The sequence below is a fragment of the Diceros bicornis genome, chromosome 3 (genome assembly GCF_020826845.1).
Source record: "Diceros bicornis minor isolate mBicDic1 chromosome 3, mDicBic1.mat.cur, whole genome shotgun sequence".
NCBI classification, from domain to species: Eukaryota; Metazoa; Chordata; class Mammalia; order Perissodactyla; family Rhinocerotidae; genus Diceros; species Diceros bicornis.
Window position 1 is genome coordinate 78302666 of NC_080742.1, and position 27781 is coordinate 78330446.

The 27781-nt window shown below is 42.2% G+C and overlaps 1 protein-coding gene across 5 annotated transcripts in view; it reads left to right on the forward strand.

The window, feature by feature from the left end:
- The window catches only part of NRF1 (nuclear respiratory factor 1), a 130320-nt gene extending 102805 nt beyond the window's left edge, over window positions 1–27515 (forward strand). For 4 of the 5 annotated variants that reach the window (XM_058529803.1, XM_058529813.1, XM_058529832.1 and 1 more), the window contains one exon: window positions 25478–27515. In XM_058529803.1, coding sequence (XP_058385786.1) covers window positions 25478–25641 — 164 coding nt within the window. In that variant the 3' untranslated portion in view covers window positions 25642–27515. Of the gene's footprint in view, window positions 1–9933; window positions 10038–25477 lie in introns of all 5 variants that reach the window. The other variant, XM_058529841.1, reaches the window with a different exon arrangement.
- Window positions 27516–27781: the final 266 nt, after the last annotated feature.

A 27781-nucleotide genomic window follows, 5' to 3' on the forward strand; every position in this document is an offset into this window, starting at 1 on the left:
AGTGCCTCAGAAGTCTGGGTCAAAGAGGAGAACCAGCCCTTTAATGTGAGACTCTATGTGATTGCTTATTAACTTTTTAAATATATATATAATTAGGTTAAGGAGGACAAATAAGTGGTCTCTGGTTTTTTATTTGTTGTTTAAAGTCTAGAAAGAGGTAGATAATAACATACTTTTATTTAGGCAGAAAGTTCTTTAATGGCATTAGTGGCTAAAAGAAAAGTCCCTGGCAATTTTTTTAGGGTCGGTCCTTAAGAACTGATTAAGATGTTAGTTAGATAAGTCTTAGAAGAAAGACACAATGCTGTGTCTTCCTTTGGAAATCGGAAGAAGAAAGTACTTCTGTCCCCCAGAGAAGAATAACATAGGAAATGTAAAGAGCCATGTGGCTTTTGAGAATCATTTTCTTAAAAGAACAAACAACAAAATATCAAATAATAAAATAACAGCCTGCTTTTTCTGTAGGGCTAGGGGCTTCCATGAACTAACTCAAATAGACATAGAGTTGATCTTAGCCAGAACACTGCAGGATAAAGGGCATCTTATAGCCATGTATGTTCAGGATGACATGGACCATAGATAGAATTAAGGAATACCTCCCTCTTTAGCTAGAATCCTACTCCTATTCCTCATCTGAGTCCTAATCTACCTTGAACAGAAGGAGGATATCTGGCTATGTGACATTCTTCTGAAGTGCAATTGCTGTTATTCACTGTGGAAATGCTAAAAATACTTCTCTGTGTGAGTTTGATAGGAGACCTTGTTATCCTTTCTAATGGTCTTGACCTATCTGGGCAAGGAGAACAGACTGCTTTATAGTTCTGGCTCCTCCCCAGCGTCACCTTTCAGATGGATGAATTTATAAGTAAATGTAAGGACCCTCTGGATCTCTGGCCAAGTAGACCTTTTCAGCCATGTGATAATATTGAACCACGCCACTACTATTGCTTGCTGGAAGCTGCCTCTTTTCAGTAGCTTTGGGTTGTGTGGATCAGTTGTGTTGATTTCATATTGTTGGCTGCATTTGTGATAAGAGAAAATTCTGGTCTACATCCTAAAAGGCAGCAGTTCCTCAAAGCAGGCCATCGTCAGTTTGTGATCGCTGACAAGTGCTGAACTCAGACTTGAGAGCTAGAGTTCCCATTTTCTCAGTGCAGCTTTTCTGTATCAAATCAGACCGTTGAGTTGTGCTTTATCCCAGCAATTTTAGGCAAAGGCCAATCATTTCATCTGTCCCTTGGGAATCCAGAGAATGAATCTAATATTGGACATGATCCAGATAATTCTGATGCTCCTTCTGTTTTCTGATATTTTTACCCAGAGTGCTATGGGATTTACCCTGGGACTGGAACCAGATTTTCCCCATTTAACCAGCTAATTTGGTATCTGGCTAGACATTTAGGGGTTCTCTTTTCGTCATTCTTTCAGATTGTGTCCTCTTGCCAATGTTCATCACTTGTGTGATGACAAATTTATGGTGTCTGCCAGTAGAGCAAGTTTATTATCAGGAAGAGTTTATCATTAGGAAGAACCAGATGATAGCAGAACAAGGCGCTATTTGGAAACAATCACTACTGGGGAAAAAAATAATACATCCAGATTTCAGAATATTGTTTAAATACAAATCCTATTAGCAGATGACTCTTCTAAAAGCAATTTGGATATTGTTCAGGCCTGAAGCAAAAGGAATTTAAGCATCTTCTGGGATAGAACTAGAGGGAATGGAGGACCATTGAGTGTGGAGCTTGATAGAGTACAGTGGAGGGTGAGAGATGGCTGGGCAGTGCGAGGGTATGAAGCAGTGTCCTGTAGGACGGTGGTTTCCAAGTTAAAGACAACGATCCATGCATGGCAGAAGTTTAAATTCCAGGTCACCAAGGCAGACCTGACAGAGATCTTGTACCCTGAATACTTCCCCTTATTTTTGGACCCCACCCTACCCCACCACTAAAGGGACTATTCAAGCACTAGCATTACTTTATTTCATTTATGTTCTCCAGTTTTTAATAGAGGTAAATGAGTCTTTGGTCTCTTAGGATGGAGTTTCATGGTTTGGTTCGAGTTAAAGATTTTCACAGGTGCCTTTATTTTCCTTGAAATGCAATAGAATTGCCAAAGGCTGGGAAAGGCCTCTTGATGAGTTCCTTCCTTTACTTCTTCTTTTCTTCTCTTTTTTTTTTTTTAAACACAGTTACTCCTTGCTTTTGCTCCCCTAACACACCTTAATATAAGAGGTCATACAATTTTTAAATTGCCTGTTGGTTTCCCTTCTCTCTACCATCCTCTATGCCCTAGAACTTCCTGTGCTAATGGGCTCCAGGACCATTGACAGCAGGCTCACACGGGTTGAAGAGCTCTGACTGATATTCACCTCCACCCAACCTTGCCACCCACTGTTAGCAATCCTCAGGGAGCCTTCCTTCTTATTTCAGCAAAAATAAGGAAAAATAAGAATTATACTGGCACTTGGCCACCCCAGAAGTGCTCTTATGTCTGAGATCTTACTGCAGATTCATGCAGCTATCTTTCATTCCTGAAAGGTAAATGGGGGAAAACAAAACAGGTAACTGAAGTTCATGGTTAATCAATAAAGATAATGGCGGGGCCGGCCCCGTGGCTTAGCGGTTAAGTGCGCGCGCTCCGCTACTGGCGGCCCGGGTTTGGATCCCGGGCGCGCACCGACGTACCGCTTCTCTGGCCATGCTGAGGCCGCGTCCCACATACAGCAACTAGAAGGTTGTGCAACTATGACATACAACTATCTCCTGGGGCTTTGGGGGAAAAAAAGGAGGAGGATTGGCAATAGATGTTAGCTCAGAGCCGGTCTTCCTCAGCAAAACGAGGAGAATTAGCATGGATGTCAGCTCAGGGCTGATCTTCCTCACAAAAAAATAAATAAATAAAAATAATGGCAATCATCTCTTTCAACTATTGTCCCATCAAGCCTCTTACCAGAGCTGCTAAGAAAGTATCAACATTTTCTAAAATGGCTGAAACTTTTTTTAATGAGGCCATAAGAAAAAAGGGGGGCATAGCATTTGCTGGGGGTTTTTTTGTTTTGGTTTGTTTTTTTTGGTCCTGATTATAAAAATTGTCTATAACCCCACTATATAGAATGTTAAGTTTTTATTTTTTATTTTTTTTAATTTTATTATTTTTTTTCCCCCAAAGCCCCAGTAAATAGTTGTATGTCATAGCTGCACATCCTTCTAGTTGCTGTATGTGGGACGCGGTCTCAGCATGGCTGGAGAAGCGGTGCGTCGGTGCGCGCCTGGGATCCGAACCCAGGTCACCAGCAGCAGAGCGCATGCACCTAACCGCTAAGCCAAGGGGCCGGCCCCTAAGTTTTTAAAATATGGCCTTTTTTTTCCCATTCATAAAATTTTTATGAATTATTACATTTTATGAATTATTACAGACATAATTAGCATCATGTCTGTACTATTTTATAACTTGTTTTGAAATATCTTAACCATTTTCATGTTGTTTTTGAAAAAATCACTTTAATACTTGCTAATATGTTATATTATCCATCATATTAACAAATCCTCCATTGTTGATAATTTAAGTTATTAATAATTTTTCACAATAAAAATAATACTGTTTATCTTTGTACAAAATCTTGCCCACCTCTTTGGTTCTTTGCTCTCTACGTAGCCTGTGCTTGCTTATACTTCCAACAATACTGTTGAGAACCTGCTTGGTTACCCCTCACCAACATTGGATATTAGCATAATTTACATTTTTTTGCCTATTTGGTAGAGAATAAGTTGTATCTCATTTAATTTGCATTTTTTTAAATTAGTGATAGATATTTTTACTTTTTTCTTCATGTTTTTATCTACATTTGTATATTTTACTATTTGTCTATTCATGTTCTTCACCCATTTTTCTGTTGGAGTCTGTCTTTCTCATATTGATTTTGAAAAACTTCATATATTAAAGATATAACCCCTTTATTGTCTATGTTGCAAATAGTTTTTCTCAGTTTATTTTTATTTTACTTCTGTTACTTTTGTTTTTATTTCCTTAATTATTTCTCTTTTGCCTTTATGTTTACATAGGTCCAAGATCAGATAAATATCTAACTGTGTGCCAGTTATTCTTGGTCTCATTTTTTATTTTATGTACAGATATACCTCGTTTATTGCACTTTGCTTTATTGCGCTTTGCAGATATTGTGTTTTTTACAAGACCCTTCACCACCAAAAAGGTTATGGCTCACTGAAAGCTCAAATGATGGTTAGCATTTTTAGCAATAAAGTATGTTTTAATTAAGGTTTGTACTTGTTTTTTTAGACATAATGCTATTACATACTTAACAGACTACAATATAGTGTAAACGTTAACTTCTATATGCCCTGGGAAACCAGAAAATTCATGTGACTTGCTTTATTGCGATATACTATCGTAGTGGTCTAGAACAGAACCTGCAATATCTCCAAGGTATGCCTGTACTGTAAAATATGTGGAATTTATTTCAGTGACGACATTAGGTAGGAATCTGAATTGATTGTTTCTCCTACATAATCTAATTATTCCTGCAACATTAATTCCATAAAACGGTTGAAATCCATCCTTTCTAAACTGATTTGAAATGTCATCTTTATCATATGCAGAATTCTTCAATAGACTGTGTATGGTCTTGTGTGGGGTTCTTCTATTTCCATTCGTCTGTTATTTATACTGTAATATTTTATTATTGCGATGTTATTATTAGCAGTTAGTGAAAGGCCTAGCTCCAAATTTGAAAAAAATTCAGTCAAAATTCCAAAGGGTTTTTTGGGGAGTGAACTTTACAATAATGTTAAAGTTCATCTGGAAGAATTAAGCCTTATTTTACCCATGTTTTAAAATCTTAGCAAGCCTTTTAGCAGAACTGCTAACAAGTTGTAAAATTGACTAATTTAAGTTTTCTCCTCTCCTTCTGCCCCAGCTTTCCCTGGGGCAAGGGACATGGGGAGTGTTCATTATTACAGAGATGGACCAGGGTTGGGAAGCAAGTGCCCTTAATACTGCCCCCAATTAATTGACTAATGAGACACTAATTGTGGCTGGAGGAGACATTGTCCCTGCAATGGTACTCATTTTCTTAAGACCAAACCAGGTGTGTCTTTCTAGACTAAGACATTGTGGTATCCATTCTGTTTGTGCAGAATTCTATAGAGGCTCAGTTCTTATACTTTGAAATTTTAATTTCTCTTTTTTTCCAACTTCTTCAATTTCATTTTTTGTACTAGAGATAATGGGGCATGCCCCACTTATGGAGTACTCCAAGATAAGACGTCAGCATTCTTTTCTGCTATTGAACTTGCATTTTGTCTCTCAATTCCATTGTCCCATTAATTTTATTTATTTAACAAACATTTATATAATGCTTGCTATGTACAAGCACTCTGCTAAGTGTTTTACATGCATTAACTTATTTAAAACTCAGAATAACCCTTTGAGGTAAATACTATTACCCCTGCCATAGAAAGTGGTGGCTAGGGTCATTTAACTTTGTGGGTATCTGGTATAGCGCTGAGAGTAAAAGGAGGGGCAAGGGAGATGGGAGGATCTGCAGGCCTAGCTGGATACTTTAACAGCTGCACCACTACCAAGTCTGTGAACTTGGGCAAATTAACCTCTCTAAGCCTTAACTATAAAATTAGGATAATGATAGTTCATGCTCATACGGTGGTTGTGAGCATTAAACAAAATGATTCCTGTAAAGTGCTTAGCATAGTGCTTGGCACATAGATACATCGTAAACATGAAAGTATTATTAGCTGTCAGGATCTATTTCTTCTCCATCATTCCCCCAAATATGTTAAGTTGTACAGAGCATACAGTACTGTTGTAGACCCTGCTTTCCTGTGTTTAGGACAGATCCAAGTGTTTATCTTATACAGTTGAAGGGTTTATGCTCCAGAGGTGAATACTGTAAAAATGGCAATAGATCAGAAGCCCTTTCTATAACCTTGGGTGAAGGAAATTGAAGGAACCTTGATTGAAGGTGATGTTGTATAATGCTCCTGTATTTGGTTATATCACTCTCCTTGGGCGAGGGCTGCTATTCTCTTCCAGCACAAGGTTTGCAAGTAGTTAGTATGGCCGTTGTTACTCCTAATAGCGTAATCTCTCAACTTCATTGTTATGTCAGCTTCCATCATGAAGGGTGACTTTCTTTTCTTCCCTTTTCCCTTATTATCACCACCACCATCATCCATTATTACTTACTACATGTCCTTCTCTTCCAGCTCTTTCAAAATAGGAGATAAAATGCCAGTCTTCATTTTGATAAACTATAACATACATCTCTATTCTCACTTTTTCTGTGCTCCTCATTCTCTGGACGTATTATTATATGGACTTGTTCCCAGAAGAGTCAGTGGAGATGTACATGTTAAATTAATTTAGGAAATATGCCAATGTTGCACCCCCCAAAAGGTACACTGATATGCTATTCTAGAGTGCACTAAATCACTTTTTGCTTCAGTATTTTAAGTTTAAACAAGTAAATGTATTAATAAAGTTTTATTGTCAGAGTGCATGTTCAGTCACCATTAGCGAGATAATAGCTTTAACAGAACTGCTGCACTCTTTCATACTGTGACACTATTGTATCTTTAATCCAGAGATGGTGAGTTCACTGCCTCTGGGACTTGAAGCACGTGGCCCCTGAACAGCAGTGTTTTGTGTGAGCTGTGAGTCCCAGGCTGCAAGCCTCCCATCCCGAAAGTCCCAAAGAGCAGGGCCTGTGGCAACTGTGGGGTTTTAGGTCACCCTTCTGTAAGGTAGATGGCCCTCTTTCCCAGTGATAGGGAGAGCTGCAGGGAAGCTAAGATACTAGGATGGTGTCAGTCAGACCATGCTGAGGCATCACCTGTTCTGTAAGAAAAAGCAAATAAAGGTTCATCTGTCATATAACCGTTTCCCCTTTGGAATCATAGGTCTTTTTTAAACAGGGGAGTGAGGGGAACACTCAGAGACCTGAAAAGATTACTTCTTAGAACAAATAAGATGAGGAGACTTCTGAGTTGTGGCGCAGAAAGAAGAGGGGTGAGGGGTGAATACATGCTTGGGGCCTGTCACTGGGGCTGACTGGGAGGCTGACGCTGTGCTGGGAACTGCAGCCGTGCGGGGCAGTGCCTCGGAACAGGGGTGCTTTGCAGTGTCCTCCACGGGCCACTCTGGGAAACAGGCTTTCTTTGCAGACAGGGTTTTTCCCATATAAGTCAGCTAACTTTTCTTGAATAGTTTTTATTCTGGGAAAGATGCTGGTAGATCATACCAAGAAAATAACTATTTCCATTGTGCTCTATTTTTGCCTTTTGACTATAAGCATTGAGCATAATTCTTTGGGATCTTCATCTTTTTCTTTTCTGTCTCCATTCTTTTTCTTTTACTACTACTAGCACCAGCACCACCATAACCCCCTTGCAGTTGACTAAGCAAGCCCTCTCTGCATTATTCTGCCTGCATGCAGTAAGGTGGGTGGAACAGAGCTTATGAGCCCTATTTTGTGGAGGCAGCTAATGACTTGCCCCGGGTCATTCAGCTACTAAATGGTGACACTGGAAACTAAACCCAGATCTCCAGTACTCTTTCTGCTGCCCGATGTGGGTGCCCTTCTTTCCCCTTCACTCCCTCTTGCCAACCCAGCCAACCTAGGAAGTAAAGAAGGTATAAAACAGTGAAAATCGTCATTTTATGATTTGGTTACTTGTATGGGTCACTATTTTGCAGGATTGTTTTAAAGAATGGTCATAGCTATATTTTACTCGTTTTAGAAGTCAGTGTCATGATTAATCTTAGTAGAGGCAAATAAATAAATAGCATCAAAACCCAAGATCTAAAGGTGGGCATTCCAATACGGTAGCTACTAGCTATGTGTGGCCATTTGAATTTAAATACAGCTAATTAAAATTAAATAAAATTAAAAATTCAGTCAGTCACACTAGCCACATTTCAAGTACTCAATTGCCATTTGTGGTCTGAGGTACTGAATTTTTTTATTTAATTTTAATTTATTCACATTTAAGTTTAAATAGTCACATGTAGCTGGTGGCTACTGTAATGGACCATACAGATATCAAACATTTCCATCATTGGAGAAAGTTCTTTTGGATAGCACTGATCTAAAGGCTATAGCAAAAATACTGTGGTCTTCTGGCAAGTTGTGCCCGCTCTGCACAGGGGAGGACGACACGAATACTTCATGAGCCTTGCCTCCCAGTGACCTTCTCAGCTCATAGACAGCATGGCTTTGCTAAAAAAAAAAATACTGCCATGTGACTGCAGTAATCCGCAGCCAGTAAACAGCTGGGCAGGAGGGTTGCAAGAAAAACTGGCCTATTTTCGTGCAGAGTCCCGAGAAGGAAAACCTGAGACAGGAGGCAGTGGCGACACCTAGACCCACTTCCTAGTCTCTTTATTCATGACGCAGGCCACTTGCACATTTCCACTTAGATGCCTCACAAGTGCAAATTTCTCTTCTCAGCTACAGGCATCTTCAGGCCAGGCAGTCTTTTTGACCCCAAAAAAGATCAAATATCCAGAGCCTGATGGGTCTCAAGCCTGAAAGAAACCATTACTATTGGATGAATTCCAGATTTCACAACGAAACGTGGCTGCTTCTGAGAAATGGGAACGTGGAGATGTGTAGTGGGGCTCTCTATTCTAGCATACCCAAGGGGGTTTCAGTTCTCTGCCCCATGTGTGTTACCCGACCTTTCATAGCGTTAAAGCTTGTCCTCCTTCCCTGTTCCCTTCATAATGACCTCCTAAAGTCCAAAATGCCTTCCAGAGTAGCTCTCAGAGGGAAGTGGCAGTTTTTCTGACTTCCCAATCTCCCACATCCAGAGAGATCCGTCATTGGCACTAATTTCAGGGCAACAGAGAATATTTCGTCCAGTTCTCTTTCGTGCCTAGAGCATTGTGAGCGTGCGATGACTGTTAACCACTGCTACTACTACTATTATTATTATTAGACACTCACACTGAACGGGAAGGGAATTAACCTTCAGAGTGTTCTCTCTTAGCACTTCTGGGACACACTCTTAGGATCTGGTTCAGTAAGCTTCCATTTGGAGGGAGCAGGTAGTGAATCTCACACTGAGAATCCCTGCTTCAGAAAGCCTCTGTTACTGGTGAGAGCATATGGTATGGCTCAGGCATGCTGGGACAGAAAAAACTGAGGCTCAATTCTCCAGAATTACCAGGCCTTTCCTGTCACTCGTCAGACATAGCCCCCACCACTGGAGGGGTTTTCAGTTGTCAGGGTTCTTTGGTGCCTTTGTCTCCTATAAAGATGCTGACCTGTGGATACCTTCAGAAGGAGCAGGACTGCCTCTTGAAAGTGTCATTATGAGGTTTAGATTCATCTTTCTCCTTGCAGAGTCGCAAGTCCAGAGGGGATGTGTCATCTCCCCAGTACTGTTATAAACTGGGGTGGCCTCAGACATTCATAACTTGTACACCAGGAATTGCTAATCTAGGCTCTGCCACTTGAAGACCTAAAGACTGCAGGAAAAAAGAGGCCCTTTGTAATGAAATGAGAGGTCACTATCTCTAAGTATTCATCTGAGCCATGGCCATATCCTTCAGGTATAGCTTTTAGATGCTTTCCATGTTAAAAGGTGAATGCCTCCAGAGTTGGCTCCTGGGGACCCCAGAGGGAATTAGCACATACTGTCAAGCCAGGCTGGCATACCTTCATCTACTCCTTGATCTGATTGTGTCAGGTGTTCTCAGCTTGGGGAAACTTGATAAGCCAGGGACATTCTCGGAAAGGACTCAGGCCAGGGCTTCAGGGCGGAGGTTCCCAAGAAGGTACCTGCCATCTGGCAGATGGACACCCCTGATCATGGTCTCATGGTCTCCTCTCCGTTCCCAGTGTCCTCAAATCCAAGTTACATGTTTCGTTATCTCATTCTCCTTCCCTTTTAGGTCCCCAGATCTTTCTGAGTCTTTGTATTCGAAAGACAGATTCTGGTCTTAGATGATTCCAGCTCCTTGTAACCAAGACAGAATCTTGGTGCCTGTCATTGCAGGTAATATTCTGTTAAAGGATTTTTTTTTTTTTGGCACAGCAAATCCAGAGCCATAATTGGACAAGTGTAATTGGAGTCATTTCTATTTAATACATGGATGAAAAGTGGGTTTTAATTGAGCCTGTAAAAATGGGATTAATCACTGTTCACACAAGAACCAGAATATCATAACAGGAAAAATTCTTACAGAATGAAGTTTTTAAGGTTTTTGGGTAAAGGGGACTTTCCTCTTTTTATTTATGCTTCCATTAGGATTTTGAAGGAATGTCAGCGCACTGTTATTAACTCTAATAGCTTGCACATCGCAGCCAGTATGGTTTGGGGCCTTCTGGCTCTCAGGTTACCTGTGTAAATACAGGGATTCACTTCCCAGCTCTACCATTTGCTTAATAAAGAGCAAATGTGCAGAACCCGGCAGCAGCAGCCTGGCAGAGCAGTAATCTGAACAGGATAAACATGCTTCCTTTTTGTGTGATGCCCTCTTCCCATCCGCCTGCCAAGAGCAGGATATCAAATGAAGGGGAGGTTGCGGTTGGAGTCAGTAAAGTGAATGTCTAAGTGGCACCTGCTTCATTCAACAGATCTGCTTTCCTGGGGCCTCCCACTGCACATCTGCTCCTGACAAAGCCTCTTTTCTCCTCCTCTTGGTCAGACTGAGACCAAAGGCTCAGCAAGGAGACATATTTGTTTTGCTTTGTCAGCACAACTGCCTGTGACATAATTACACCAAATCTTCATTATCAGAAAGGCCCCAATTTAGAGATTTTCAGAGCCTAAATGGGGTTTTCAAAGTGAAATTGATAAAAACATCTTTCCCATTGTAAAGCTAGCAATTGGATCTGAGAATCATTGAAGGGGTCTAAATATGGAAACTGAGACACTGCTCTGAGTGAGTCTACAAAGACCCTGCTATCAGATTGGCTCACTAAATAGGCGTCCAGCAATTCTTTTGACTTCACCCAACCCAGCCTCTCTATACTACTTGTAGCACTATAATGTATAGCCATACTATATTGTTCTCAAATGCTGAAAGTTTCTCACCTAGGGGTCTAGGGGCTGGGGGCTGTTAAAATAAGTTGATGGGATAGGGCAGCAAAGGAAAAAACATGTGGTATAAATAAAGAAAATATATTTTAGGTGAATGCAGAGCATCCAATTTCAGATTGAGTGTCCATCTAAACAAAGGCAACTCTTACCTTGTTCTACAGTGTGTGTGCAACTAAAGCAGGTTTATGATGTGGAATTGGCTCACTGGAAGCTCTGGAAAAGTTTTAGAGCTGCACTCTGGCTATTTAAACTTTAATTAAAATCAAATAAAATTCCATTTCAAGTGCTCTATAGCTACTATATTGGCAAGCGCACAAATAGAACATGTTCATCTTCACAGTGAGTTCTAGTGGACAGCACTGTTTTAGAGATTGGTCTAAACTTCTGGAAATGTCTTGACTGCTTAAGCAAGCCTTAGAGTTTCTATTTCAGCCTTATTGGAAGGGGAAAAGGAAATTTGCCTGAATGTTTTTGAAACTACTCCTTCCAGCCATCTTACTTAGACTGTGATCTTTATCTTTTCACCTTTAAAAATTTTTTTCCTCTAAGAATCTCATGTCCTTTTCCCACCCCCTGCACACCTCTCAAAAAAAATAAATAATGAGTTGTAACCGTGAGAAAGGACTTTAATTTTAGGAATGTCTACTTTCAGCTCGCATGCCCCTGGCCTTCCCTTCCTTAAGCTTTCACGGCCCCACTGTTTAACTGGAGAGTGTTTTCCTCATTAAACAGAGCTTCTGACTAACAAGAGGGCATATGAACACTCGAGCCAACAGCGTGTACATGAATTGTTCATTTTGTGCACAACATGGAGTATGGACAACACTCCTGGGGGTGGAACACTGAGCTGGTGGCACCTTCCATTTTCAGCAACTCTGGGGACCGAGGGCAGGATCTTTAATCTTGCTTCTTCCATTTGTCTGCCTCTAGTAGCTACTACATGGTGGTTTGGCTCCTGAGAGAAAACCTGTATGAAATAACAATACTGCCTCAAATTTAGATAGTATCTTTTTTCCCAAGAACTTAAATCGTGTAAATATAATGTTCCTTATCCTCATAGCAGCCCTGTGAGGCAGAAATAACCTGTCAGTTTTACAGTTGTAAATATAGTCAACTCTTAGTTGCTGCATGCAGATTATCTGTCATGCAGATTACTCGTGACACATTTAAAATCCTTGGACAGTTTCTCTAAGCAAGCCAACATAAGTCTGGACCATCTCCTCCACCCCCCACCCAGCTGCTGGGTACTTAAGGAATACAAATTAGTTTTCATATTAGCTTAAGGAAGACATAATTAGGAAAGTAAGTCTGCCACATGAAAAGCACATCATAAATTCCAGTTTAGAGGGGTAGTGTGGAGGAAATGACCTACCGTCCCTTTGGCTCAGCTAAGACCTGACTATAAGATCTACTTTTATAAACATGTACCGTTAGCACTCAGCATGCTGGCATCTTAAACTGAAGGATTTGTGAAACCCTCCATGGGTGGGTGTCAGAGACGGCTTTGTACCCCAGGCACCAGGGTGTGCATGGGAAACAGTCTTCCTGTGGCTGCCCTTCCACAGCTCCTTCTAGTGGCCCGTCATGCCCAGTGCTTTTTAAAAGTTCTCTGTTATTGTCAGGCCTCTGTATGGCAGACTGCCCGCTGGGAGTGAACGCTGACTAAGAATGCCGCAGGGGGGTCATCTGTGGGGAAAGAAGGAAGCAGCTGGTGGGTAGAGTAACTGAGAGGCTGCCCTTCCAGGTGCTGCATCCTGCATGGATGGTGGGATTCCTCTATTCCACAGTCCCCGTCACCTGGTCACCTAATGGTTTTAGTAACCATTGATGACTTTGTGTAGATTCATTATTTCACTAAGAGTTACAAAATGGTGATTTCTCTAGTGTTGTCTTTTCTTCTGCCTTATTAGCTGGAATTCTTTTATAAAGAACTTGTCCCCATTAACAATTTGGTTATCCTAAATACAGTCTAGATAGGAAAGGCAGGATAAATAGTTGATCAAAATGAAGTTTATTAAGATAGATTTCTATCTATGTGACTATGAAACCCCAACTATCAGTTTACCACTTTCCAATCTGCTGTCTTTAGATGTCTCATTGCCTAAAGCAAATTTAATTCTGCCCTTTATGTGCTCTTAGAAAGTTTTAGTGTGTGTTTGTTTTCTAAATGGTACTCTACAGATTGTTCTAAGTGAGGGGTTGAAAAGTCAGGAGAACATCTTTAGAAGCTTCTTTGCCTCGGTCTATCTCTGTTCAGAGAGAAGAGGCAAAGGCTGAATATGGGCATATTGGAGGGAGGAGGGGGCGCAGTCCTTCTACTAGGCTCTCTCCTTTTGTGCCTAAATTTTCCGTAATGAAAAATTTGAAAATAATAACAAAAATAAATAAATCTCCATTCCTAACTCTGGGTAACTCCGGATTGGCCCTCGTATTCATTTCTACGCCTGACTATTTCCAACTCTTAGTTCGATGACTTTCTCCTGAGGTTTCTGTCATCTCAGCTCCACTTTCTGTTTAAAAATATCCACGCTTCACATATTGCCCATACCCTGTGCGCTGGTCTGTAGTGGAGACCACTATGAGTCCACTGGTCTTTGGAGACCTTGAGTGTTGTTCCCACCCTTCTTCCCAGTGATTTCTTCTGGAAATTTACTAGGCACCTCCTGCCCTTTTTTGTATAGTCGGATCAGATGTCCTCCCAAGCACGTACATGTCCCACAGTTTTAGTCGAACGCTTTTCTCTCCTGCCATTTTCAGTTTGAAGCCCTCTTGGTCAGATTAGCAGGCTTCGGAGTCAGCTTGTTCAACCCCACATTGGGAGCTCAGTGGTTCTGAACACTGAAGCACAAAACCCTGATTTCATTAATGTTCCTCGGTACTCCAATAATTTCAAGAGGAAATTGTGAAACTATATCTCCAAAATATGTTTTGAAATACATTTACTAATAAAATAAAAAATGGATTCATTTTTAACATTTGGCTTATGGGGTGGGGACAAGAGTTTCCTGGTAGTCTGCAAAATCAGGCAAAGGACACAGTGACACTGTCCTAGCCAGACAGAGTCACTGCTATGAAAGTTATTCCAGAAAGTGGTTTTTCCAAGAGAGGCTTGAGATTGTCTAGCAAGAGGGGAGAAAACCTTAGATGCTGAGAAGTGCCTGTTACACCAAGGCACTTATGAGGCTGCTATTGGCTTCATGAGAATATTTAATACTTGCCAGATGTAATATATATTTTAATCTATAAATCCCTCGAATGTACCCAAAAGCCATGGACTTAGAAAACACGGAAAAGGAAGATTAAATGTCCCAGAATCAGCGAATATAACAGAAACAGAACCACTGGGAGAGAAATCTTTTTGTCTGTTTCCCCCTGTCTTACTACCATGAGGGTTACCTGCATCTCCTTTTCTTTGATATTGGCATTCTTTTCATGTCCTTCATTTTCTTGCCTTACATCTGTCCTCTTTCCATCTGGTCCTTGTTGGTCATTCTCAGCCTCTTTATCTGCCGCCTGCCTACCGGACTAGCTTCTTCACCTGATTTCCTTTCACGTTCTCCCATTTCTATACTGCAACATACCATAATAGTGACTTTCCTTAGACATCAGTCATTGATGTAAGTTTTTTTCCAGGCCTACAAATAAGATTTTTTAAAGGACTTCATCCTGCCTGTCACCCCTAGAAACACCTATAGATACCCTTGATGGCTCTTTAAAAACTGCAGAAGTTACTTAGGTAATATAATACATGGTTTCATTTCTTACTTATTCATTCCTATCCTTTCTAGTCACAGTCTTCCAGTTCCCCATTTAAGCCAGCATTTCCCTGATACATGTAGTTAGCTTTCATGTCCGTAAACTACAAAAGGCATTACATTGTAAATTTTTCCCTTGGGTTTTAAGGATTATTTCTCTTCTACCAACTTTGTGTTTTATTTGATGATTTATTTGTTTAGCTCTCTATTTTTCTCTCACAACCATCAATATTTCTCTTCCAACTAAAGATATTTCCGTGACCAACTTGGAAAGCCTTTGGGCTAAAAGATTCAGTTACAGCAAACAACAATTCCCAAAGGTTTCCCAGATTGTGAGGGCAAATGAAAGGCCCATTCTTCCTCAGGCCGTCTGTCCTGCTCTATCTTGTCCGTGGGGTGGGGTGGGGGAGGGCAGTCTGTGGTTCTGGGTGACCCGATCAGGCCTGCTACTCTGTCTCTGCTGGGCTCGAGCGTATGTTATTAGTTTCTGCAGGGGTTTAGAAATTTATCAGAGTGATGACATCATATCATACTGTCCCTGATCGTATGTTTAACATTCTTAATATTGATTAATGGTTTAGCCTGGATCATTGATTTACCAGTGCACTGAACCGGCAGCTACTTCATATGTGTCACGGTGCAGTTCCAGTGCCAGTTCTGATCATGGCTGCATTTCACAAAGGAAGTGCCCCACCAGTCCATCTGCCCTGATTTCATGGCTGTTATCTCTGATCTTTACATCTTTGAAGGACTTTGGCAAATGATGTGCTTCCTGGCAGGAGCAAATTGCTGCTGAAAGGAGATCTGTGCTGTCTCTGCTTTCCTTTCTGTTTCCCAAGAGCTTTCCTCTAACATCTGTGACCCCAACCAGACTTCATCAGACCTCTTATTCAAAGTCATCTTTGAAAAGTAACTATTTATTGTATACCTACTGTGTGCCAGGCACTGTGCCAGACTTTACCAAGGCGGCACATCTAGTTCTCAATGACCCTGTGAGATTAGTAATTGCCATTTTACACATGAGGAAAGTGAGGCTCACAAGCCGTTAAGTGTCAGAGCCAGGATTCACACATAGGTCTTTCTGTCTGGGAAGAATTAATGGAAATAAAACAGCTATTTTACTCTCACATGAAATGCACCTGAACTAACATAGAACATTTGGCTGCACTACCTTAAGAGTGTTGTTGTGGACGAAATCCTACTTTACTCAGGAGCAGAGTAAAAGGCTTCAAGGCTCTTCAGTCTGCAGAGGTCAAGGCTAATAAGAATGTAACCAAGTTTCTGAAATCATGAAGAACATGATCTGTTGTCACATTTAATTGTTAAGCACCTACTGTGTTCAAGTTGTTCAGTATTCAGAGACATAGTCCTATCAACAATCTAAGTAAGCAGATTTATACAGAGAGAAACAGTAACTACTTGGAAACAGGTTTGCACAAGAGCTGGTGCCAAATCAATGGTGAAGGCAGTAAAATCACAGGCAGGAGAGAACCCAGGGGGCTATTCTATCTGGGGTAACTGCGTGAAAGATGTGGAAATTGTTGGGAAAACAGGACTTAGATTGGCAGGGGATAATTCTAGGCAGAGGAATCTGCTCTGAGCAAATAGAGGTGGCGATTAGGGTACACTTGTTAGTGCCGTTGAGCCGATTCCGACTACCAGTGACCCTGTCTACAGTAGAGCACAACCCTACCACCTCTTTTGCGCCATCCTCTCACGTTCCAGTGCTACATCAGACAATGCTTCGCCACTATTCATAGAGTTTTCATGGCCAATTTTTTCGGAATTGGGGGCAAGGCCCTTCTTCCTAGTTTGTCTTAGTCTGGAAGCTCCACTGAAACCTGTCCACAACAGGTGACTCTGCTGGTATTTGAAATACAGTTGGCTTAGGTTTCAGCATCACAGCAACACGTAGCCACCACAATCTGACAACCGTGGTGTGGTTCCCTGACCGGGAAACGAATCTGGGCCATGGCAGTGAGAGCAATGAATCTTAACCACTAGACCACCAGGGCTGGCTAGGGTACACTGAGGGAACAAGTATGGTTGTAATGAAGGGATAATGTAAAGTATTTGTGAGAAGGGCTGGTATAATCCCTCAACTATTAGGTATTTGGACTTTATTTTTCCCATAGTAGAAAGCCATAAAAAATTGGAATTGTTTTTTCTTTTGTTTTTGCTTTTTGTGGGGGGTTTTTTGGTGGATGGGTGGCCATTGGCAAACAATATTTCAGGAAGATTTAGCTAACTGTGATATATAGACTTATTCATCAAATCTCAGAATACTAAAGGAAGTTATTCTTGGGAAAAATAAATGAATTCCCCTAAGTAAATAAATTGCATTTCTACACATACACACGTGTGTGTGTGTGTGTGTGCGTGTTCCATTACATAGTAGGTAAGTGATGAAACTCATTACCTCAGGAGAGGTCAGGAATAGAGTAGATCAGCTCATGAATGATAAATCCACAGAGTGTGCAAGCCTGTGACCCTAACCTTTCAAGCTACTCTCATTGGCGCCCATGGTCTACCGCAAAGCCTCTCCTGGTGCCACCATCAGAAACAGATCACTATAAAACCTCATGGCCTCCTGTTTTGCAGAAAACAAGGCCAAACCCCTTAACGTAAGCAAATGGTTACTTATATTAGAAGACAAGGCCAAGCTTATGAGTAGATGGTGTTACCCGCCACCCATGTAATATGACTTGAGTGGCTCAAAGACGAACCTCTGTCCAAAAGTATTTTCACTATCACTTATTAATGCCTTAATCTTAAATACCACTACTAGAAATAGATTATTTTGAGTCTTGAAAGAAATTGGGGGGAGGAGAACAGTTAAGAGTCCCCCATTACTGTACCTATAAAATTTTAAAGTATAAATATCCTCCAACTAGGAAATCATGCTCCTTGGGTATTTATCCTTGCATTTGTGAAAAACTGTGTATACATTTGGCATAATAGCAAAAGATTGGAAACCCAAGGTGTATGTCATCAGAGCACTGGTTAATCAAAATCAAGCACCTCCATACAACTGGAATGCTCTGCAGCCACTAAAAAAATAAAGCCACTCTCTTTGTTTTTTTTTTTTTAAAGATTTTATTTATTCATTTTTTCCCCCCAAAGCCCCAGTAGATAGTTGTATGTCATAGGTTCACATCCTTCTAGTTGCTGTACATGGGACTCGGCCTCGGGTTGGTCGGAGAAGTGGTGCCTTGGGGCGTGCCCGGGATCCGAACCCGGGCCGCCAGCATCAGAGCGCGCGCACTTAACCGCTAAGCCACGGAGCCGGCCCAAGCCACTCTCTTTGTACTTGTAAGGAAAGGTCTCCCAAATAGCAAGGTGCAGAGGAGTATGAATAGAATGCATTGTTTGAGTGGGGAAAAGACACAGACACACATATACACATTTCAGATGCACAGACAATCTTGGGTAGACTGTAGGCCACCCAAGAAGCTGGCCACAGTAGTTACCTCTGGGAGGGAGATTTACTTTTTCCTACTGTCTACTCCTTTTGTACCTTTTTTTACTTCATCCTCTGTGTGTTAACTATTTTTCAAAGTTAAGTCCCTGTTAAAATAGAGATTCTCCTAAAAGGGGGGAAACTTTAAGAGACTGATGAACACTCTGTGAGGAATGATGCCCCTGATGAGAGGAGCCGGCCCCTCAAAGAATGGACCCTGTGTGGGGGTCTCCCTTGAGCAGTCAGAGCAGAAGGCTGGCCACCTTGGAGGTCAGCCTCACCGTGCGTCCTCCCCCAGAGGGCATTTGACTTGCAGGAAGGAAGGATATTGGGCGAGGAGTGTGTGAGTTGTGTCAGAGCCGGCCTGGGGATCTGAATTTTCAGAGCATGTCTCCATATCCCTCACCTCGTGTGGAAGTTTTAGAAGATCCCTCTTGCTGCTGTGTGGAGAATAGACTGCAGTGGAGCAAGGGCTGAAGCAGGGCGATCACACAGGGAGCTAAATGTAGTCCAGGCAAAAGACCATAGGAGTTTGTCCAGGGAGGCAGCAATAGAAGTGGCTGAATGCTAGGTTATCTTTGAATGGCGAGTTGACAGGATTTGCTGATGTATTGCATGTGAAGTCAAAGATGACTTCAAAGTTTTTGGCCTAAGCAACTGGAAGGGTGTAATTGCCACTTACTGAGATGGGAGAAGACTGGGAGGAGTATCTTTGACCATTTGGGCTCAAGAATGATACCCAACTAGGAGAGAAATAGAGGAGGGTCAGGTCTCTCTCTCTTTTACAGGGAAATGTGGTTCTGGAGCCAGCAGTTCCTCCAGGGATTTTGGTCTGACTACTGTTTGACAAGGAAGTCCTTGTGCTGAGACCTGAAGCTGCTGAGTTGCCTTTGCCCTCTTTTTCCATTTTGGCCAATTCTATAAACTTTACCAAGAAGCCTGAGAGGAGAGGCAGCAGTGAGCCCAAAGATAGTCCTCTCCCTTCAATGCCCCTGCTGGCCATAGTGTTCAATGATAAGGGCATTCTGGTGCATGGAAAGGCTCCCAGATGAAGAGCCTGGACCTGGCTTTACCAAAACTCAGTCATCTTGGGGGGAAAATATCACTCAGTCTCTGTTGGTCCATGTTTAATTTTTTTTTTAATAAACGTTTTATCTGTTTACCTTTGAGTTTAAAGAGAAAGAAAGGGGCTTGGATTTACTAAACTGAATGAACTCTAAGGTTTCTTATAGCTTTGAAATATTGGGGTACTAAAGATTGGAGTATGTGCCTTTATGATAAGCCCACGGTTCTGCCAAAGGAGCTTGCCTATCATTTGTGAAAGGGAAGAACACCTGCCCTGCCTACTCCTCCAGGGTCTTAGCAGAAATCAAATAATATGCAGTGGCTGTGAGAGGGCTTTGAAAAGTGCTATACAAATGCCAAGAGAGTCTTACTGCTAGAATTATACAGGGTCTCTCTGAAAAAAACAAAAAGGGGAACTTCAAGCCCTTAAAGTAGAATGTGAAGGGCTTCCTGTTGCTTAATCAATCAAAATGACCCAGAATACAAGCTTAGATTAACATACGCCTTCTAGATTAGGGCTAATCAGGGGCAGGCTGAGCAGATGCGAGGACAATCCCAGCCTGATTACTGTACCTCAGCATTTAATCATCTCTCTTCCAAGGGCAGCCGGCCGGACTTAGTGCGTGCTGGTGTCCAAGCCTCCAGTCCCCTCCCCCTTTCCCTTGCCGTGGACATAAAGGCTGCTAGATCAGAGACACTGAGACGATTTAATCTAATCCCATGTCAAAATGGCTGTATTGTGAGAGAGAGAGAGATTCTAAAATCCCCACAATGCGATGGTAATGCATTTATTTAAGATGGAGGTAGACTGAAAATGCATGTAGAAAATAATGGAATTGGGATTTCAAGGCATTTGAGGTTATGAAATGACCTCTGTATATGGAATTTCTCCCTCTGAAAAGCTTTTCAGATGTGCAGTCGCTGTCACCCGTTATTCACTCTGAGACAGCTTTGCGTAGGAGTCATTTCATCACCCAGTTGTAGAGGCCAAATTAACCCTTCCTTGATTGCGAGGTGAAGTACAGAAGGTGAAGTCTTACAAAATGGTTTTATTTGGATGAGTCCTGAATGTAGTTTTTATGTTACTGTTTTCTGGGCTGGGAGCTCTCATTCTGAAACAGCTAATCATCCTAAGACCCCACCCCCACCCCCTTCAATCACTCAGTCCCTGGGAGGGACACCTGTGAAATCTCAGAAGGCAGGTTTCATTCATGAGTGTGGAAAACACTTATTGAGCACTAACTGATTGCTAGGGACTCACAGATGGAGACTCTGTCCCTCCATTAGGGAATTTATAGTCTCCTTGGAGACAAGACATGCAAACAATGGTAATGAATATGACCATTGCCTCAGTACATTGCCAGTACAAAGTGCTGTGGGACCTGGGGAGAAGAGGAGCTAAGACAGAGGAGAGATTGGAGGTGACTATTGAAGGAAGAATGGGAGCCCATTCAAGAAACAAGCTGGAGACAGTCATTCCAGGCAGAAGTAATGGTGTATGCAGGTCATGGAGGCGTGTGTGTACAGAGAACTTCAGTCAAGTAGTTCCCCTGACTGGAGTGTAAAGTGGGTGGGGATTCGTGGATCACAGGCTGCACTGAACAACAGGGGCTGACATGAAGGCTTTAAATACCTGCAAAGGGATTTGGACTTTATATCCCACGGGCCACTGGAAAGCACTGAAGAATTGTAAAAGAGGGCAAGATCAGTTGTGTTCAGGAGATTGTTCTGGTTATAGCGGTCTCAGCCAATATATATTTTTGCATTTGAACTGTTCTCCATTTTGTTCTGGGACAAATCTTCCCTGATACTAAAAACTATTTTAACAACAGTGTTGGACATGGACCCACATCATAGGAAACCAAACATCATAAACCAGGTGAAAGAGGTTTAATTCTGACAATTCTTTAAGTTTCTATCCACCCCAGCCCTAACCCAGGATGGTTGCTCACAGTTAGAAGAATCTCCCTGCTCACAGTAGTCCCTGTATTTGTAAAGTGTGTCACTTGTTCCCCAGGTTTGGAGGGTCTAGAACTGAATCAAGCCCAGAAACAAGAGCAGTGAAATGAGACTGATTTTTGCTTCTGGTTTTGGTTGCTGTTTGCTAGCATGTGGGTTCTTGGGAGGATTACACAGGTGTCTTGGCTTTGCCACTGGGCATTTGAGGTTACTTCATTAACTTTGCCTGTTTTCATCAGAAGAGAGGGTGAAAGTGATGAAGATCATGATAAATTGGGGTGATTGAAGGGGTCGTATGGCTTTCACATATACTCAAGCTCATGCCTAGAGTCTAGAGTCTGGGGAGTAAGGCCCAGCTGCACGTTGGTTGAGCCAGCAATAGACTCCCTTGGCTTGTTGCCTTGGAGGCTATGTTGATGCCGACTGATGGCACACCTTGTACCTCAAAGTGTGGGGAAAAGAACATGAACCAGAGCCAGGAGCCCTCAGTCAAGTGGGAAGGCCTATCCACCTGCATTAACTGGGCCAAGCCAGATTATGCACTACTGTCCCAGTGCTTACTGAGAATCCAGAGGCCACTCTTGCTATTGACTGGGGCTAGGATGGGGCAGGCTTCAAGAGGAGGGACAACTGAACTGGCTTTTAAAGGGGAAGGCGTGGGGAGTGAGGGAATTCCAGGTAGCAAACAACTTGAGCAAAGGCCCACCAAAAGGAGTGTGACCAACATGTTGAGGAACTGAGACTGGTCCAGGGTGGTTCCCAGAGTGCAGGGTGCCTGTAGGGAGGTGAGGGAGATGAGACTGGAAAGGCAGACCAGGGCAGATCACGAGAGGTCTTGAATACCATGCCAAACATTTGAACTTCATTATAGGCTTTGGGAACTTTTTCAACATCATGGAATTTGAAAAGTCTGAGATCAGGGGAGTGACATGTTATAGAAAGATAACTCTGGTGGCAGGGAAGAGTGAACTGAAAGAGGGATTGATTAGAGACATTTAAGAGCCATTTGCAAAGGTCTAGATGAAAGAAATTGAACCCCACAGCCTTCTGAAGCCAGTGCCTGGCCCCTCAGCCGGCTGTCCTCCCAGCCTCGTGTGCGAGTGTGAGCTGGCCTCCTTTCTTCTCTTTTCAGGCCCCAGCATCTCGAGTGTGAGAGGTGGTGGGCTGTACCTTCCATTCCCAATAACATGCACCAGGGTGAGCCTGGATTTCCAAAAATGACTGTCATCAAAACAAAACATAGAGGCCTCTTTCATGTTGCATCATCACATACTTATTCCTAAACTGGCAACATTTACCTCTAGAAAACACTTAGATACAATTTAACATTGTAAAAAGAATATTTTATGTTTGATTTTTTTGCCTTAGAAAATATTCTGATGATATCTATTTTTTAGATTAATTTTTATTTTCATCAAATCAATATATGGTTTTAAATGTCAAAAAGGACTAAAAGTCCTTTTTCAAAAGAAGACTACCCCAGAGGCAACACTTCATATTCTTTTTTCTGGTGTGTATCTTTACTGGTCTACATATTAGTCTTATATCATTATTTCTTTTTTTTTTTTTTTTTGGAGAGAAAGATCAGCCCTGAGCTAACATCCAATGCCAGTCCTCCTCTTTTTTGCTGAGGAAGATTGGCCCTGGGCTAACATCCATCTTCCTCTACTTTATACGGGATGCTGCCACAGCATGGCTTGACAGACGGTGCGTCGGTGCTCGCCTGGGATTGGAACCCATGAACCCCGGGCCGCCGAAGCGGAGCGCAAGCACTTAACTGCTGCGCCACCGGGCCGGCCCCATATATCGTTATTTCTTGAGACATTATCACAATTTTTTGATAACTCAGTTTTTATGTTTATATTATTATAACCACATAAAAATTGTTCACTGCCAAGATGAGTGTATTATAATTATTATGGTTAATACTTGCTTTTTCTCTTCTACTTTTTAAGTAGTAATCACCGGTTCTACCCAATTCTGGAAAACCCGCCTCAGTACCCTTTCCCGTGTAGTCGTGCCCTTTCTCTCTGTCTGTCCTCCTCTCAGACTCACTGCACAGCCCTTGTCCTGGGCCCCTTGTCCTGCCCTAGACCTCTCTACAGTGGATTCTCTGTCTCCTAGATCCCATGGCCACTTCTTTCTTCGTTTTCTCTCTCATTTCCATGGAGCACGTCCTTTAGAGCTTCCTGAGAAAGTGTGCATGGGGTGGCCAATTTTTAGAGCCCTTACAAGTCTGAAGATGTCTTTATTCTGCCCCCACACTTAATTGATGTGAGTCTCATTTCATGGTCTGGATACAGAATTCTAGGCTGAAAGCATTTTCTCTCAGACATTTGAAGGCATTGCTCCATCATCTTCTATCCTCCAGGCTTGCTTTTGAGAAGTCCAACAATATTATGATTCCTAGTTCTTTGTATATGACTTTTCTTTTTCCTTTCTGGAATCTTTTGAGATCTTTGCTTTATCCCTGGTGTTCTGCAGTTTTGCAAAGATGTGTCTTAGTGTCTCGATCTTTTTTCGTCTGTTGTGCTGGGCATGTAGTGGGTCTTTTCTATCTGAAACTCATGTTTTTCATTTCTAGAAATTTACTTACAATGTGTCTGATAATTTTCCTACTCTCTATTTATTCTAGTCTCTCTGGAATTCTCTTTTATCAGAGGTTGGACCTCTTTAGTCTCATATTTTCTCTCCTGCTTTCTATCTTTTAATCTTTTCTTTTCTACTCTCTGGAAGATTTCCTTGACTTGACTTCTGATCTTTCTTCAGAATGTATTTCATCTATGTGATTTTTTATTTTAAAATTTTTCTCATATTCCTTTTTAATAAAAGCATCCCATTTTTATGATACAAATCTCTTTTATCTTTGAAGATATTAGAATTCTGGGACATTTGTTTTTGTTTTCTTCTGCTCCCCACGTTGTCTGCTCCCTCTGTGTTCCCTAAGAGACACTGAAATGCTGGTTGTCAGGGTGCTGCTGGGCAAAGCTTAGGTGACCTGTCGGCCTCAGGGTAAGTATTAGCACAGCAGACCAGAGTTTTCATCGTCTCCCCTGGCCTCCCCACCCAACTAATATCACTGTAGGTCTTTTCTTGGGTCTCTCTAGGTCAGTTTCTCAGTACAGTAGATGAACTTCAGATGTCCTGTCAACAAAGGTCTAGGTGTTGGCTTGGTGGGACCTGCTGGTCCAATCAGTTGAAGACAAACTTTCAGTTAATTCCTATTTTCGGCCTCATCCCCTCTTTCTGCAGTAGCTGGGCCTCCACGTCCTGAGCCCTCTATGGACACAGAAGTTACAGCTTCTGCTTCCCTGATAAGTCAGAACCACTTTAAATTTGCTTTGCATCTTTCAGAAATATGTTGACATCCCTCATTTATATCCTTTTTTTCCTCCTTCACTATAATTTTAGTTTTAGGAGGAAAAAGAGTTTGATATGTGCATTTATTCTGTCTTACTTAATTGGAAATATGTTTTTTTAATGTCGTATAAAAGCATCAACTTTCCTTTCTTTGTGTAGAACTATCCTTTTACTGTGAAATAATAGTGATATTAGGAGGTAGGTAGCGTCTTTTTTTTTAAGTTGACCCCAAAGTGTATTTTAAAATTTTAGTGGTCTATGGAATCTAAAATCAGAAAACTAATGAACAATGCTTTATTTTTTTTAAATAAGCTGCCTCTAAAGGGAGAGACAGTAGCCAGAAGACAGGATAGGATTGAGGGAGAAGTTTCTTCAAGCTGAGAGAAACTTGAGCATAGGCAGAGAAAGCGAGTTGAAGAAATTAGTGTAGCAGAACATCAAAGAAAATTAATGGTGGCCTTTCCTAGAGGAAGAAGGCAGGCAGAAGGGATGGGCTTGGGGGGAGGAGGATTCATACCCAATGGACCTATGCTTCCTAAAGTTGGAGGCAAGTTGGGGAGGCCCTGACCTGAGGCATGTTTCCACAGTTTCTCCAAACTTTTCTCTTGATAGTCTGTTTTAAAGAATTAAAATGGGGTGAGAAAAGGGAAGTATTTGTGCCTGGACAGTGGGTATGTAATTATTTGGGGCTGCAGACAGTGACATCTGAAGGGCTGGAGACGGTTGCCCTGTCCAGCCAGCATCTGGGAAGCTGAGCCCGATCCCCACCAATGATCTCCCCTTTGTCTCCCCAGGACTGGTCCAGATCCCTGTGAGCATGTACCAGACTGTGGTAACCAGCCTTGCCCAGGGCAATGGGCCGGTGCAGGTGGCCATGGCCCCTGTGACCACCAGGATATCGGACAGCACAGTCACCATGGACGGCCAGGCTGTGGAGGTGGTGACATTGGAACAGTGACATGCAGCCATATCGTGGCATGGTTTTCTAGTCTACTTCAAAATTTTTTACACGTTTGCAGAGGTGCAATCAAATGGAATTAAGTCTCTCGACTTTGGAAGAAAAGTTTTGTTAACCTTTTTTTTAAAAAGGAAGAAAGGCAGCGGATTTTGGAATTGCATTTTTTAAAGCACCACTCTTGATTTTCTGGGATTGGTGGAGTAAAATACTGCGTTGTCAATTCCACTGTCCTGAAAAAGCCAAATTGTGGCAGGACTTCTTTCTGCAGAAACATGTGTGTATACTTATGTGTGTGTATGTGTGAGTGTGAATATGTGTATGTGTACATATGGATATACACATTTACATATATATAAAGTATATATATATATGTGTGTATATATATATATATATATGTATATGAAACCCGCACGGAATTATCTGTATGAAATCAAGGTGAGCTGTGGAAACAATAATTCACCCAGTTTAGTGGGTGTAGGGTACGTGGCCAGACACAGTCACCCGGTTTTTGTTCATACCAGGGTCATGCGTTGAGCTACTGACAAACTCAGGCGGAGGTGACCATGCCCTTCACCAAAGCTGCCTCCCAGTGGCCACCCACAACTCTCCCTGCTGGACTCACCTGAGGAAGGAGGTCCCAGAACGGGGTGGGGTCCAGAAATTGTGTTTGCAAGGTCCAGGGGCCTCGTGGTCTGGCAGCTGAGACACTCCTCGGGCTGGCCCAGGTGCTGACCTTGCCACAGGCAGGTGAATGTCCTTAAAGCTCCCAGGCAGAGACAAGAGGGTTTTCCTCCGCCTCCCATCTCCTCCCCTTCCCAGGAAACCTTCTTGATCTCATGACTATTCAAGTGTTGCTTTAGTTTTAAGGTCAGTCCTGAATTGGTCATGTATATGAACTGAAGGTAACAGAAGTATTAAGGGTTTGAGGAGTGTGTACGCGTTAAGTGTGCTTGTGCGTGTGTCCGTGGGGTGGGGCGTGTGGGAAGGGGAGTGGAAGGGGTTGGAAGGGGAAAGGAAAGAGGGAGAGAAAAATCTTCCAAGACCAGAGTACACCAATGGGAGCAATTTTCTCCTTTCCTGTAACTTTCTGTAGCTTAACAGAAGAGCCTGAAACTGACAGGGGCACCTGGCTTGAGGAAGGTTAGCCAACACACTGGGGCCTTAGAAGAGAAGAGGACCGAGGGTGTTTCCTGCGCTCCTGGATCAGGCCCTGTTTCAGAAGGGACCCTGCAGTTTTCCCAGGTGTGCATCCTGGTGGGCCCAGGCCCCGCACGGCTTCCTCCTCGCAGGTGTTGATTGGTCTGGGTGTTCTTTGTAACTATTAAATTCTGTGATTTCTCAGCTGCAAGCCTGAAGTCTCCAGTGGCTAACTTCACCTGACTTTTCGACAGGCCAAATCTCTGCTCCTTGAGTACAGGAATAATTCTCCTTCCTCCTCCCAGGCCCCTCATGTGTGATAGCGTATTTAACGTGTTTTTTTTTTTTTAATGCGACATTAAAAGATTCTTCATGTCTTGCTCAGCCTTTGAGAAAAGTTTCAGATTCTTGTATTTGCTTGTTTTATATAAAACTATCCAATGTTCTTTGTATGTTTTTTCCTGTACGTAATGGGGGGAGGGAAGGGAAATTTACTTAAACAGTCCTAGTTCTACAATTTGTTATTTTTTTAATTATTATTTTTTATCATCATTGTGAAGCTGTCCAGGGGCTTTAAAGTCCGTGTTCCTTTGTGGTGAAATAACCTCCTAATAGTTGAAGAAATTGCCAAGAAGAAAAAGAAAAGCAAAACCCGAGTAGCAGAGCATGGATTCTGTGTTGTTTTCCATTCTGTCTTTTACTGCCTCATTCAATAAATAGTTAAAAATGTGGCAACAGGAAGTGGGACTGTTCATCTCTGTAGGAGCACTTGGCCTCTTAGGAACTCTCTTTTGGGGTGACTTGTTCTGCTTTGGAAAAGGTGCTTGTACTCCAGCTCAGTGGTCTAAACCATGCTCCTGGGCGTTGGAGAGCTCTATAAGGATAGTGCCAACCCCGGTCAGGGCCTCCTACCTGTCCTCCAGCACCAGAGCAGCTCCACTGAGTCTGTTTTATAAAATGCTGTCCCTAGGGGTAGGGGGTAGGGGATCCAGTTTGGAAAATC